Below are 14,557 nucleotides of genomic sequence, written 5' to 3' on the forward strand. Positions count from 1 at the left end.
CAGATTAAGGAGCATTACAACTGGATTAAAGACGGCCCACAGCGGCGGAGGGCGCTCCGAGCGGCCATCGACAGGCTGAAACGACCAGATCATTTCCAAAGTGAATGCTGTGTTGATCCGGGACGTCGTCTGACTACCAGAGAAATTGCAGAAGAGGTGGACATCAGCACTTTTGCGGCACATTCCACTGTTACAGGAGATTTTGTAATGAAAGACGTGTGGAGGAATTCGCGTGTCGGGACGGAGCCGCAATGGTGCACAACAAAAAGCACGTCCGTGTTGGAAACCATTCTGAATATTCAGTCGGCTTTCGGTGGCTTTTCAGTCGAGTGAGTATCTGAGAAATTGTGTAACAGCTGGGCATGTCACAACTTGTCCTGTGAGACTTCAACACGGATGTCCTTTTTGTTGTGCGCCATTGTGGCTACGTCCCGACGCGCGAATTCCTCCGCACGTCTTTCATTACAAAATCTCCTGTAACAGTGGAATGTGCCGCAAAAGTGCTGATGTCCTCCTCTTCTGCAATTTCTCTGGTAGTCAGACGATGTCCCGGATCAACACAGCGTTCACTTTGGAAATGATCTGGTCGTTTCAGTCTGTTGATGGCCGCTCGGAGCCCGGCGTGCCCTCCGCCGCTGTGGCCCGTCTTTAATCCGGTTGTAATGCTCCTTAATCTGTGTGACGCCCAGAGTATCCTCACGGAAAGCCGTCTGAATCTTCCGAATGGTTTCCACCTGGCTGTCTCTCATAGTTTCTGGAAAAATTTGATTCAGCGCCACTCCAATCGCTCAGCCATTTCCCTGACAGTGAAAATCCAACGAGGGGGGTGGACCAGTGCTCACTCAAAGCCTGCCCACAGGCGAATGACGCAACCGACAGGCGTGAAAAAACTCATGCATGCGCACGAAGGTTCAAGCTTGGCTGATGCAAGCGCACATGATTCAAATCCATATAGTTTTTGAAAAAAATAAAAAGGTCATATAGTTTTCTAACAGACCTCGTATAGTGTGCACCATAACCAGGTTAAGTTTTAATGTTGTTTGACAGAGTCTTTACTGTATGTCCTGTATGCTGTTGAGGAAAAATTGCTTTACCTGGCTGCTGCTGCAGCTATCCTTCTGCAGAAGAGAAAGCAGAAGAAAATGATACTGTTTGGGTCAGAGAGTGGTTGCGAACTAAATAACTTTAGCAACACATTATAACCATTTTCAAATGCTTAAAACTGTTTTACAAATGTTTGCAACTGTTTGCAGAAAATAAATTTGCTAAGACGTTTTGAACATATAACTATTTGCAACCCTAAAAACTGTGAGCAGAACCTTTTATGAACCCTGATGAAACCCAAATTTCGCTACATTCATAAACAGTCATCAGATATGGGCTTATGAGATGCCATATTGATGCAGTACAACATCTTTCTAACTTGTTTAATTTGCATGCTATCCCTTGTATCAATTACTATAACAGATTATATATTACACAATGACATAAGGTTATATATATTATGTAACTGTAATCCTGTGTAATACTTAGAAAAAAAATTCCAATCATAGTAGTTGACAAAAATAAGTAATATTTAATACTACTACATTTCTATGTAGTTTAGCCATAACGTTGTGACCACCTCCCTAATATTGTGTAGGTCTCCCTTTTGCCATCAAAACAGCCCATCAAGGCAAGGACTCCACTAGACCTCTGAAGGTATATTGTGATACCTGACACCAAGACGTTAGCAGCTGATCTTTTATGTCCTGTAAATTGCATTGTAGGGCCTTCATGGATTGAACTTGTTTGTCCAGCACATCCCAAATCACCTTGTTGTGAGTTCACTGGTTTTCCTTTTTTGGGCCACTTTTGGTAGGTACTAGGTACTGACCACCAAAGAATGGGAGGCTGCAGTTTTGGAGATGGTCTGGTCCAGTTGTCTAGCTAGCCATCACAATTTGGCCCTTGTCAAAGTCACTCAAATCTTTATGCGTCCCTGTTGTTCATGTTTCCAACATATCAGTTTCAAGGATAAACTAACTTTCTGCCTAATTTGTCCCTCCCACTGAAAGGAGCGATTGTAACGAGGTAATCAGTGTTAGTCACTATGTCAGTTTGTTCACTGTTTTTGTGTGCATGCACTAATAGTATTTAATGTGGACTCATCAGATCTGTTGTTACTCATTCCAGTGTTTTATCTCCAAATGCACTTAATAAATGTTTTGCTCCTCTCTTTCTATAATAGATGAAGTAAGACAACAAGCAAAAATGGAGTTGTAAATCAGAGGGAGCTGAGTGTAACTTCTTTTCTTGCATCCCGCTGAAGAGGCACCTTTTTCATGTGGGAGTTTGTGGATAACAGCATTATCACTGGAGCTGAATGATGGCATCACAGTGGATTCCTTCTTTTGAAGAAAATGAGAGACAACCAGCAAGAACTTCTTTCTGCGAGGTAAACACAACTCAAATCAAACTTGTCTGTAACCTAGGTGATGCTGAAAAAAAAAGTGATTATAATAGTGTTTTTGGCGAGTAAGTCTTTTTGTGCTTTTGTTTCTTTTTCTTGAAGCTGAGTATTGTGGGGGGCTAACAGTTTTAACATATTAGCCCAACAATTGTTTGTTGGGCTTGTTATAATTCCAGTCAGGTTCATCTCAGGACTTTCATTCTTTCAGTGCATTTTGTGGTCCAAGCATGTGGCTGGCACAGCTAACAGTGCAGAACCCCATTGGATCATTTGTTTATTTTCCAAGGCAGTCAAAATGATCCGGCAACTTAAAGTAGAAGAAGTTAAAATGTGAAATTTGCAGGGTTGGCAGAATTGATGAAGGTCTGCCCCCACACAAAAAAATGGTGACTGGAAAAACCTGAGGAAGCACTACACTTCCTGAAAACGTGTTTGAAGTTTTGACTTGCATGTCACACATCTGTAATCGTCACATCATTGTATTTGGTGAAGTGCATTGTATCTATGCAATTTTGTGAAATATTCCAACCACATCTATGAGTACTAGTCTGGATTTTTTTTAATGCAGGCATACTGCATTGGTGTCAAAAAGGCCATCCCTAATTATAAATAAGGGACCCCTGAGGCGAAGGGATAAAGTTGAAAAATCTTGAATTTATTTAGTCATTTTACTTTGTGAGCTTTGTGGGTTCAGTTTCAGGTTGTGATGCCATTTCTTCTAAATTGCTGTATCTCATTCACAGACTTGCAAAATTCCATCAATGTTTTCAGCTTCATCTATGATGTTGAGACTTATTCTAACAATTTTGGTGGAAGTACGCTGTAAAGCATGTCTTTGTTGTAAATAGGCCAAATTTCATGAATCACAAGTTCTTTATATATACTTGTATTTTAAAATAACGTAACTCTTAAAAGGGCCCAACTACCCATAATGCTTTGAGAGCAGCAGTTAACTAATACAGCTATGGACAGTCAGGTGAGGTGATCCGACTTGTACACGGAGATCTACCTTGTAAGTGTGGATTACTCAGTGTATATACTGCAGTATGTGGTGGTCTCAGGCTGGGGAGCAGCCATCTTACCACTCCCTTCATATGCAGATATTGACAGACTCACCATGTTCACTATGCATCTGCATCAAGCACATCTTTGACATGAAAAACTTGTTCACCTTGAAAAAAAAATGTCTAACTTAACTCTTTCACCAAGTCTTTCTTCCTAAATACATGTGACCTTTATAAACTTCTTTTTTATGTTAAACCTCATTATATCTTGCACTTTGAACATAAGTATAACTGTAAAATTTACATTTTATTATTTTCTTTCCATATTTTACGGAGAAGCACTTTGTAAAAATATCTGTTGGAAGTCATGTGACGTATGTACAAATTTTAGTTTGTTGCTCAAGATCCACACATGATTTATTTTTTATCCTTCTCAGATGTTATGAATCATATGTATTGCTAGAGAAAATTACGCAACAGAATATGACAGTGATTAAACTAAAGTTGTACTGGACAGTTTAAAGTTTTTTTGTACTGTCACACAAGGAACTTTCAAGCAATCTTTATTCTGGCATCAGTTTAAACATAGTATCCTGATTTAACAAAAGCTTATATACATAAGCATTTGACATTCATATGACCCTTTACTCTAGATACAGCAAGACATTCCAGTGTCTCTGCAGAGCAGACTGAAATTGTATGCAACTTATTGATGGATTAACCAAAGCACCTATTTTAATTATTTTTCTGAATGGCCAACACAAAGATATGCATTACACCAGTCTGTGCAACATAGCATGGAATGTGTGAACTCAGTGTTTAACCAAGAAGTGCCAAGCACTATGAAATTGAGGTACTCGCAGCAGGAGCAGCAGCAGCGTTATTCTTATGCCATTGTTATGTACCACTCGCAGCCTCTGCAGAGTACTGCATTTATAGGTGGACTGTATTGTGCAGTATACAGAGATATTAAAGTTTTTTATTCCATGTGGAATAATGATCTGTCTCTCATAATTGTTTTATTTATTGAATTTTACATAGAGGAACAGTGACTCGAAGGATTGTTTTTGACAGGTACCCAGGCATGTGACAGCTGTTGGACCTGCAGGAATTTGGACAAAAAAAAAAAGAATTAGACATAACCTCAGGACTGTTTGATTTTATCCCATGCTATGGAAGACATAGAACTGTATACTGGCAAATGCTCAGCTGGAGTTTTGCAGCCAGTTAAATAGTTAAACTTCCAGTTACCAAGTCAGAACTTTATCAAGTCACATGTTCTGTATCTAGGGCTGGGTGTCAATCAAAAATTTTTGATACCAGTACCAATTTCGATATCTTCACTTCGATATCGTTTCCTGAACGATACTTTTTTCTATACCAATTTTAGAAGATCAATTGTAACAAAAAGAGAATTATACTACACATAGTACAAATCTTGAGTTTTATTTTTTTAGCTTTGGTAATTTTCCATTCCAAGCAGTTTTCCTACAGAAAAAATAAGCAACTGATAATTTCCAGTGCAAAAGAACACTTGAAAACAATCAATCAATCAATCAATTTTTTTATATAGCGCCAAATCACAACAAACAGTTGCCCCAAGGCGCTTTATATTGTAAGGCAAGGCCATACAATAATTATGTAAAACCCCAACGGTCAAAACGACCCCCTGTGAGCAAGCACTTGGCTACAGTGGGAAGGAAAAACTCCCTTTTAACAGGAAGAAACCTCCAGCAGAACCAGGCTCAGGGAGGGGCAGTCTTCTGCTGGGACTGGTTGGGGCTGAGGGAGAGAACCAGGAAAAAGACATGCTGTGGAGGGGAGCAGAGATCGATCACTAATGATTAAATGCAGAGTGGTGCATACAGAGCAAAAAGAGAAAGAAACAGTGCATCATGGGAACCCCCCAGCAGTCTACATCTATAGCAGCATAACTAAGGGATGGTTCAGGGTCACCTGATCCAGCCCTAACTATAAGCTTTAGCAAAAAGGAAAGTTTTAAGCCTAATCTTAAAAGTAGAGAGGGTGTCTGTCTCCCTGATCTGAATTGGGAGCTGGTTCCACAGGAGAGGAGCCTGAAAGCTGAAGGCTCTGCCTCCCATTCTACTCTTACAAACCCTAGGAACTACAAGTAAGCCTGCAGTCTGAGAGCGAAGCGCTCTATTGGGGTGATATGGTACTACGAGGTCCCTAAGATAAGATGGGACCTGATTATTCAAAACCTTATAAGTAAGAAGAAGAATTTTAAATTGTATTCTAGAATTAACAGGAAGCCAATGAAGAGAGGCCAATATGGGTGAGATATGCTCTCTCCTTCTAGTCCCCGTCAGTACTCTAGCTGCAGCATTTTGAATTAACTGAAGGCTTTTTAGGGAACTTTTAGGACAACCTGATAATAATGAATTACAATAGTCCAGCCTAGAGGAAATAAATGCATGAATTAGTTTTTCAGCATCACTCTGAGACAAGACCTTTCTGCTTTTAGAGATATTGCGTAAATGCAAAAAAGCAGTCCTACATATTTGTTTAATATGCGCTTTGAATGACATATCCTGATCAAAAATGACTCCAAGATTTCTCACAGTATTACTAGAGGTCAGGGTAATGCCATCCAGAGTAAGGATCTGGTTAGACACCATGTTTCTAAGATTTGTGGGGCCAAGTACAATAACTTCAGTTTTATCTGAGTTTAAAAGCAGGAAATTAGAGGTCATCCATGTCTTTATGTCTGTAAGACAATCCTGCAGTTTAGCTAATTGGTGTGTGTCCTCTGGCTTCATGGATAGATAAAGCTGGGTATCATCTGCGTAACAATGAAAATTTAAGCAATACCGTCTAATAATACTGCCTAAGGGAAGCATGTATAAAGTGAATAAAATTGGTCCTAGCACAGAACCTTGTGGAACTCCATAATTAACTTTAGTCTGTGAAGAAGATTCCCCATTTACATGAACAAATTGTAATCTATTAGACAAATATGATTCAAACCACCGCAGCGCAGTGCCTTTAATACCTATGGCATGCTCTAATCTCTGTAATAAAATTTATGGTCAACAGTATCAAAAGCAGCACTGAGGTCTAACAGAACAAGCACAGAGATGAGTCCACTGTCCGAGGCCATAAGAAGATCATTTGTAACCTGCACTAATGCTGTTTCTGTACTATGATGAATTCTAAAACCTGACTGAAACTCTTCAAATAGACCATTCCTCTGCAGATGATCAGTTAGCTGTTTTACAACTACCCTTTCAAGAATTTTTGAGAGAAAAGGAAGGTTGGAGATTGGCCTATAATTAGCTAAGATAGCTGGGTCAAGTGATGGCTTTTTAAGTAATGGTTTAATTACTGCCACCTTAAAAGCCTGTGGTACATAGCCAACTAACAAAGATAGATTGATCATATTTAAGATCGAAGCATTAAATAATGGTAGGGCTTCCTTGAGCAGCCTGGTAGGAATGGGGTCTAATAAACATGTTGATGGTTTGGATGAAGTAACTAATGAAAATAACTCAGACAGAACAATCGGAGAGAAAGAGTCTAACCAAATACCGGCATCACTGAAAGCAGCCAAAGATAACGATACGTCTTTGGGATGGTTATGAGTAATTTTTTCTCTAATAGTTAAAATTTTGTTAGCAAAGAAAGTCATGAAGTCATTACTAGTTAAAGTTAATGGAATACTCAGCTCAATAGAGCTCTGACTCTTTGTCAGCCTGGCTACAGTGCTGAAAAGAAACTTGGGGTTGTTCTTATTTTCTTCAATTAGTGATGAGTAGAAAGATGTCCTAGCTTTACGGAGGGCTTTTTTTATAGAGCAACAGACTCTTTTTCCAGGCTAAGTGAAGATCTTCTAAATTAGTGAGACGCCATTTCCTCTCCAACTTACGGGTTATCTGCTTTAAGCTACGAGTTTGTGAGTTATACCACGGAGTCAGGCACTTCTGATTTAAAGCTCTCTTTTTTAGAGGAGCTACAGCATCCAAAGTTGTCTTCAATGAGGATGTAAAACTATTGACGAGATACTCTATCTCACTTACAGAGTTTAGGTAGCTACTCTGCACTGTGTTGGTATATGGCATTAGAGAACATAAAGAAGGAATCATATCCTTAAACGTAGTTACAGCGCTTTCTGAAAGACTTCTAGTGTAATGAAACTTATTCCCCACTGCTGGGTAGTCCATCAGAGTAAATGTAAATGTTATTAAGAAATGATCAGACAGAAGGGAGTTTTCAGGGAATACTGTTAAGTCTTCTATTTCCATACCATAAGTCAGAACAAGATCTAAGATATGATTAAAGTGGTGGGTGGACTCATTTACTTTTTGAGCAAAGCCAATAGAGTCTAATAATAGATTAAATGCAGTGTTGAGGCTGTCATTCTCAGCATCTGTGTGGATGTTAAAATCGCCCACTATAATTATCTTATCTGAGCTAAGCACTAAGTCAGACAAAAGGTCTGAAAATTCACAGAGAAACTCACAGTAACGACCAGGTGGACGATAGATAATAACAAATAAAACTGGTTTTTGGGACTTCCAATTTGGATGGACAAGACTAAGAGTCAAGCTTTCAAATGAATTAAAGCTCTGTCTGGGTTTTTGATTAATTAATAAGCTGGAATGGAAGATTGCTGCTAATCCTCCGCCTCGGCCCGTGCTACGAGCATTCTGACAGTTAGTGTGACTCGGGGGTGTTGACTCATTTAAACTAACATATTCATCCTGCTGTAACCAGGTTTCTGTAAGGCAGAATAAATCAATATGTTGATCAATTATTATATCATTTACCAACAGGGACTTAGAAGAGAGAGACCTAATGTTTAATAGACCACATTTAACTGTTTTAGTCTGTGGTGCAGTTGAAGGTGCTATATTATTTTTTCTTTTTGAATTTTTATGCTTAAATAGATTTTTGCTGGTTATTGGTAGTCTGGGAGCAGGCACCGTCTCTGCGGGGATGGGGTAATGAGGGGATGGCAGGGGGAGAGAAGCTGCAGAGAGGTGTGTAAGACTACAACTCTGCTTCCTGGTCCCAACCCTGGATAGTCACGGTTTGGAGGATTTAAGAAAATTGGCCAGATTTCTAGAAATGAGAGCTGCTCCATCCAAAGTGGGATGGATGCCGTCTCTCCTAACAAGACCAGGTTTTCCCCAGAAGCTTTGCCAATTATCTATGAAGCCCACCTCATTTTTTGGACACCACTCAGACAGCCAGCAATTCAAGGAGAACATGCGGCTAAACATGTCACTCCCGGTCTGATTGGGGAGGGGCCCAGAGAAAACTACAGAGTCCAACATTGTTTTTGCAAAGTTACACACCGATTCAGTGTTAATTTTAGTGACCTCCGATTGGCGTAACCGGGTGTCATTACTGCTGACGTGAATTACAATCTTACCAAATTTACGCTTAGCCTTAGCCAGCAGTTTCAAATTTCCTTCAATGTCGCCTGCTCTGGCCCCCGGAAGACAATTGACTATGGTTACTGGTGTCGCTAACTTCACATTTCGCAAAACAGAGTCGCCAATAACCAGAGTTTGATCCTCGGCGGGTGTGTCGTCGAGTGGGGAAAAACGGTTAGAAATGTGAACGGGTTGGCGGTGTACACGGGGCTTCTGTTTAGGGCTACGCTTCCTCCTCACAGTCACCCAGTCGGCCTGCTTTCCCGGCTGCTCGGGATCTGCCAGGGGGTAACTAATGGCAGCTAAGCTACCTTGGTCCGCACCGACTACAGGGGCCTGGCTAGCTGTAGAATTTTCCACGGTGCGGAGCCGAGTCTCCAATTCGCCCAGCCTGGCCTCCAAAGCTACGAATAAGCTACACTTATTACAGGTACCGTTACTGCTAAAGGAGGCCGAGGAATAACTAAACATTTCACACCCAGAGCAGAAAAGTGCAGGAGAGACAGGAGAAGCCGCCATGCTAAATCGGCTAAGAGCTAGTAGCTACGCTAAGCTAGCGGATTCCTAAAAACACGCAAAGTGAATAATGTGTAAATAATTTAGAGGTGATTCAGCAGAAGGAGTGCTTTAGTTAAGGCACGTAAAGATTACACTGGGAAACAAATCGTAATCTAGATAACTAGATCAATCTAACTGCGCAGATTAAACAGCTAACAGATACAGCAAAACACCGCTGTGCTCCGGAACAGGAAGTGATACAATACCGCAGTGAGAGCCAACCACCAGTAGAGGCACTCTGTAGCTTTTGTCAAAAGCATTTCCTTTCAGACATTTTAGCATGAATGTCTCTCCATAGAATCTGAGCTGAGCTCAGCTGGCTGCTGCACATCAGCACAGAACGTGTCATTGTGGGAGGAAAAAACTTTTGATCGATTGTGGTTTGTTTGTATCACAATACAAATGTTATTTGGAAAGAGGTATCGTATCATTTGATTAAACGTCGATGCGCTTTGAAATAATTGATTCCGACCGGACTCTATCTTTCTAATGTGACTCGCTCAGCAGAGAGCCGCGCAGCGTTTGGAGCTGTTTGAATGGAACATTTCTTTCTCGCAACAAGACAGGAGTCCCAGTTAGTTTTAATTCGCACAAAGTGACTCATGATTGACATATTTTAATGGCTCCGAGAGGGGTTAAGAAGCAGATTTGAAAGGCAGCGAAGCAAATAACCGAAGCAGCGGGTCGGAACACTGCTTCATTGCTTCAAGCTTCAAAACGATGCACGTATTAAGTTGCAGTTAAAGCGGAGTCCGGTGGTGGAGATTTTGAATCAGGCTGCTCGTGCTCTGTAACGTCCACAGGTGGACTTGAATGCTGAGAGGAGGATGGCTGCAGACCGCTCTTCTTGCACGTGATTAACCTCCGGGTACCGAAACTTGGCGCCGAAAGACGAAGCATGTTTTGATACTCGGTACTACTGAAGCATTTTGGTTGGTGCCACAAAAGAACCGAAGTTCGGTACCCAGCCCTATCTGTATCATGTTAGAAGTAATATGAAATAACAGCATTACTAGCTCCAAGGTGTTGCATGTTTAAAAATATCCATCTTTACACCAAAATATAACTACATGTCCCTTTCTAAATTATTTATTGGTCATCTTTGAGGTATGTGCTGGCTATCCAAACAGTAGAGTACTTTGATGATGTGATGGAGCCATGTCAATGTCAATTTTATTTGTATAGCACATTTTCAACAACACCAGCTGCCCAAAGTGCTTCACGTGTTAAACAACAATATCAAAAACATTACAAACAACATTACAAAAAACAGCAATTAAAATCCAAATAAATGAAAGACAAGTAAAAAAAAAAACAGACACATACTGCTTATATTGTCTTAAAAGCTAAAGCAAAAAGATAAGTCTTAAGAGCAGATTTAAAAGTCTCTAGAGTTGGAGCAGCTCTGATGTGTAAAGGCAAACTGTTCCAATATTTGGGCACAGCCACCAAAAAGGCCCGATCATGTCCTGTGACCATGGCCTTCCTGTAACACTGCTTGATGAAAGTGTCTTCCAGAAAGAAGGAGTAGGCTCGGGGGTTGATTGTTCAGTCCATCTTCATTCCACGATGTGGGGCCTGATTTGAAGCGATGGCGTGTCCATTAATTATCCAACCACAGATCCATCCTACTGGTCCCTCAAGATTCAGTCTTCACTTAATTCTTGGCACTTCATCTTGTCGTTCTATTCAGTGGTAGTTGTAATTCAGCCTTTTTTACATTGCATTTGACACCTTGTACTTTTGGGCTCTGTAGGTATGTTGTAGTTATGGAATATGGTGGCACTGGTGGATTGCTGGTAGCTCAAGATTTAGTTTGTCACAAGTCTCTTTTATTTGTTTAATTTGTTTCTTTTCTGAGCTGTGTTTTTTGTGACCTTGTCTACTTGCAAGAAAACCATTGATGGTCTTGCAGTCCCATCTCAATAGTTTAGCCGCTTGAAGAGTGTAACAGTTTACTGAATGGCATTTTGCAGTTTTTAACTTTACAGAGTCAGTTAAATCACTTTTTGGACCCATTTTACCCCAGGTAGTAAAGTTGTTATATAATCATGCACACCTTGATGTTTGGTGTTAATCACTTTAGGCCACACAAATGCATATCACCTGAGAATTATTAAATCCTGCAACTATTAGGTTTATATGGTTTGGAGTTGTAAATAATAATGGTGTAAGAATACTCACTTGTAATTGTGTACACACAGTGTAGTTTAGAGTTCTTTCTGTTGTGATTAGAATGAATTAAATTCTAGCAAACCAGATTTTAGACTCCTAAAAATCCCTTTTCATTTCACAAAAAACATAAACCTACCATAAATATAAACATAAGTTCAATAAAATTTATTTATATAGTGCCAAATCACAACAGTGCTGCCTCAAGGACCATCACACGAGTACGGGCTAACCTTACCACCCAAACCACCCCCGCCCCCAAAAAGCAAACACACAGGCAGCAATGGTAAGGAAAAACTCCATCTGGTGATTAATGATGAAGAAACCTCAAGCAGACCAGAGTCAGAGGTTGACCCACTGCTTCAGCCATTCTAACAGTTGCAAGGACTTCTTAATAAACAAAAAAAAAAAAAACAGAAATAGAAAAAAAAAACCATAAGTGCAATAAAGACAGTCTGTAATTTAAACTACAACAACAGTCCACCTCAGGTCTTTAATCCAAACAACATTATAATATTGATACATTTTATTTTATCATCGTATAATTACAGAATAGTTGCATTGTCAGCATAGAACAATTGATTAGAATAGTTATGGTTCAAGGCCCTTTCTCCATTATGGCTCTATATTGTTTCTCAAAACTCGTAACTGAGTTTTTAAAATGCTTATCGCAAAGCGTTCTTTTTTTTTTTTTATGACATCATGCAAGTTTATAAGTCCGCGGACACTGATCTGTGTGTTACAGATACATATCAGTTTCCTCGGATCCGCGGAGTTTCGCAGAGGGAAAAATGCCACTCAAAGCCTGGCTGTTGTGACAGTTGTCATAAAGCAGGACTGGTTGGCTGCTGCGGTGACACTGTGTGGCTCCAGTGCGAAGCTTAGCTAAACGTAGCATGTGGACATCGCACACTTTTAGAACTTTCAAGTTTTTAAAAGAAGAATTTTGCAGCATGTCTGTGTCACGGAGAGACATCAGACAGAGCGAAGATGTCGAGAAAGACGGTTTGAAAAAGTGTGATAAGGACAAGAATCCGTGGAATTCCGTGAACTGGTAAGATTTTTTTCTCTCTGGAAAATAAACATTGTGCTCTTCAAACAGGATTTCAGAAAAGATTATGTGCCTTTTTTCTTTCATGAATCTAGACTTTCTTTCATTGAAAAAAAAAAGACGTGGCTTTGAATGAATTGAGGCTACATGAATTTACACAACAATGTAACTTAGTTTTTATTAATGTAGACTTTTTTCATGGGAAAAAGACACTGTGGCTTTGAGTGGATTTACAGGAATTTACACAAGAATGTGTGGCTTTTTTACTATAAGGTATGTTATTTATATTTTACCCTGATTTTTAAAATATTCTACAAGCTTTAGCTGTGGTTTTTGACATGGTTTAACAGTCTTTTCAGTCTTCATGAATTTCATGTAGTTTAATTGTTCTGAGTTAATGCATAATTTGGTTTACAATTAAAAGGAAAGTCATTCCAGGTCCTACTTGCACATCATATTCTGTTATTTCAACATGATCATTGACGGTTCAAATGAAAGGTTGATTCTAGGATCATTTAAATATGCACTAATTTTGAGATTTGTTCTTCCAGGAGATGTTGAAAATGTGTCGGTAGATGAAAATTTAATTTGGTTTCTGGGGCCCCACAAGGCCTGAGACCCAGGCTCCTGGGGAGCTGCGCCCCCCAGACCCCCTGCAAATTTTCCTCAGATTTTACAATTTTCATTTCACAGCCCTGGTGTGCACAGTCTGTGAGCAGGAAGAATGAAGACCTTGTGTATTCATGTGGAAAGGGCTATCTGATTGATGTGTAAGAAATTTTTATCTGTGCTCTTATTTCATGCCATCCCCAGAAAGAGACTTTGGGCACATGTGGGGACAAAAGGCAAAACGTGTGTACTGCTCTGTTTTTAGCTTCTGTTTTAGCCACATTAACACAGCCAAAGGACGCACACAGACACTGAAAGAAAAGAAAAGCGTGAAAATGTTTGTAAAGCTCACCGCAGATGTGCTGCTCTTGTTTGTTGCTTCGCTACTGCACTGAGAGAGGTAGTAAGGATAAGGATAAACTTTATTGTTCTCACAGAGGAGAAATTCACATGTTACGTCAGCTCTTAAAAAAAAGAACACACAAGGTGGGTGCAAGTAGAGGAAAATGTTCATCAAACAGCGTGTGCAAGGATAAGCAATAATAATAATACTTGTAACGATACAAGACATAAGAAATGAGGTAGAAATAGAATATAGAATATGTATGTACAACCCCTGGCAAAAATTATGGAATCACCGGCCTCGGAGGATGTTCATTCAGTTGTTTAATTTTGTAGAAAAAAAGCAGATCACAGACATGACACAAAACTAAAGTCATTTCAAATGGCAACTTTCTGGCTTTAAGAAACACTATAAGAAATCAGGAAAAAAAATTGTGGCAGTAACGGTTACTTTTTTAGACCAAGCAGAGGGAAAAAAAATATGGAGTCACTCAATTCTGAGGAAAAAAATATGGAATCATGAAAAACAAAAGAACGCTCCAACACATCACTAGTATTTTGTTGCACCACCTCTGGCTTTTATAACAGCTTGCAGTCTCTGAGGCATGGACTTAATGAGTGACAAACAGTACTCTTCATCAATCTGGCTCCAACTTTCTCTGATTGCTGTTGCCATATCAGCTTTGCAGGTTGGAGTCTTGTCATGGACCATTTTCTTCAACTTCCACCAAAGATTTTCAATTGGATTAAGATCCGGACTATTTGCAGGCCATGACATTGACCCTATGTGTCTTTTTGCAAGGAATGTTTTCACAGTTTTTGCTCTATGGCAAGATGCATTATCATCTTGAAAAATGATTTCATCATCCCCAAACATCCTTTCAATTGATGGGATAAGAAAAGTATCCAAAATATCAACGTAAACTTGTGCATTTATTGATGATGTAATGACAGCCATCTCCCCAGTGCC

General features: G+C 39.7%; 1 protein-coding gene across 2 annotated transcripts in view; it reads left to right on the forward strand.

The window, feature by feature from the left end:
* The window catches only part of arhgap21b (Rho GTPase activating protein 21b), a 124,732-nt gene that overhangs the window by 6,997 nt on the left and 103,178 nt on the right, over positions 1 to 14,557 (forward strand). For both annotated transcript variants that reach the window (XM_034182805.1, XM_034182806.1), the window contains exon 2: positions 2,231 to 2,437. In XM_034182805.1, the coding sequence (XP_034038696.1) occupies positions 2,366 to 2,437 (72 nt within the window). In that variant the 5' untranslated portion in view covers positions 2,231 to 2,365. The remainder of the gene's footprint in view (positions 1 to 2,230; positions 2,438 to 14,557) is intronic.

The sequence above is a fragment of the Thalassophryne amazonica genome, chromosome 12, assembly GCF_902500255.1.
Source record: "Thalassophryne amazonica chromosome 12, fThaAma1.1, whole genome shotgun sequence".
NCBI classification, from domain to species: domain Eukaryota; kingdom Metazoa; phylum Chordata; class Actinopteri; order Batrachoidiformes; family Batrachoididae; genus Thalassophryne; species Thalassophryne amazonica.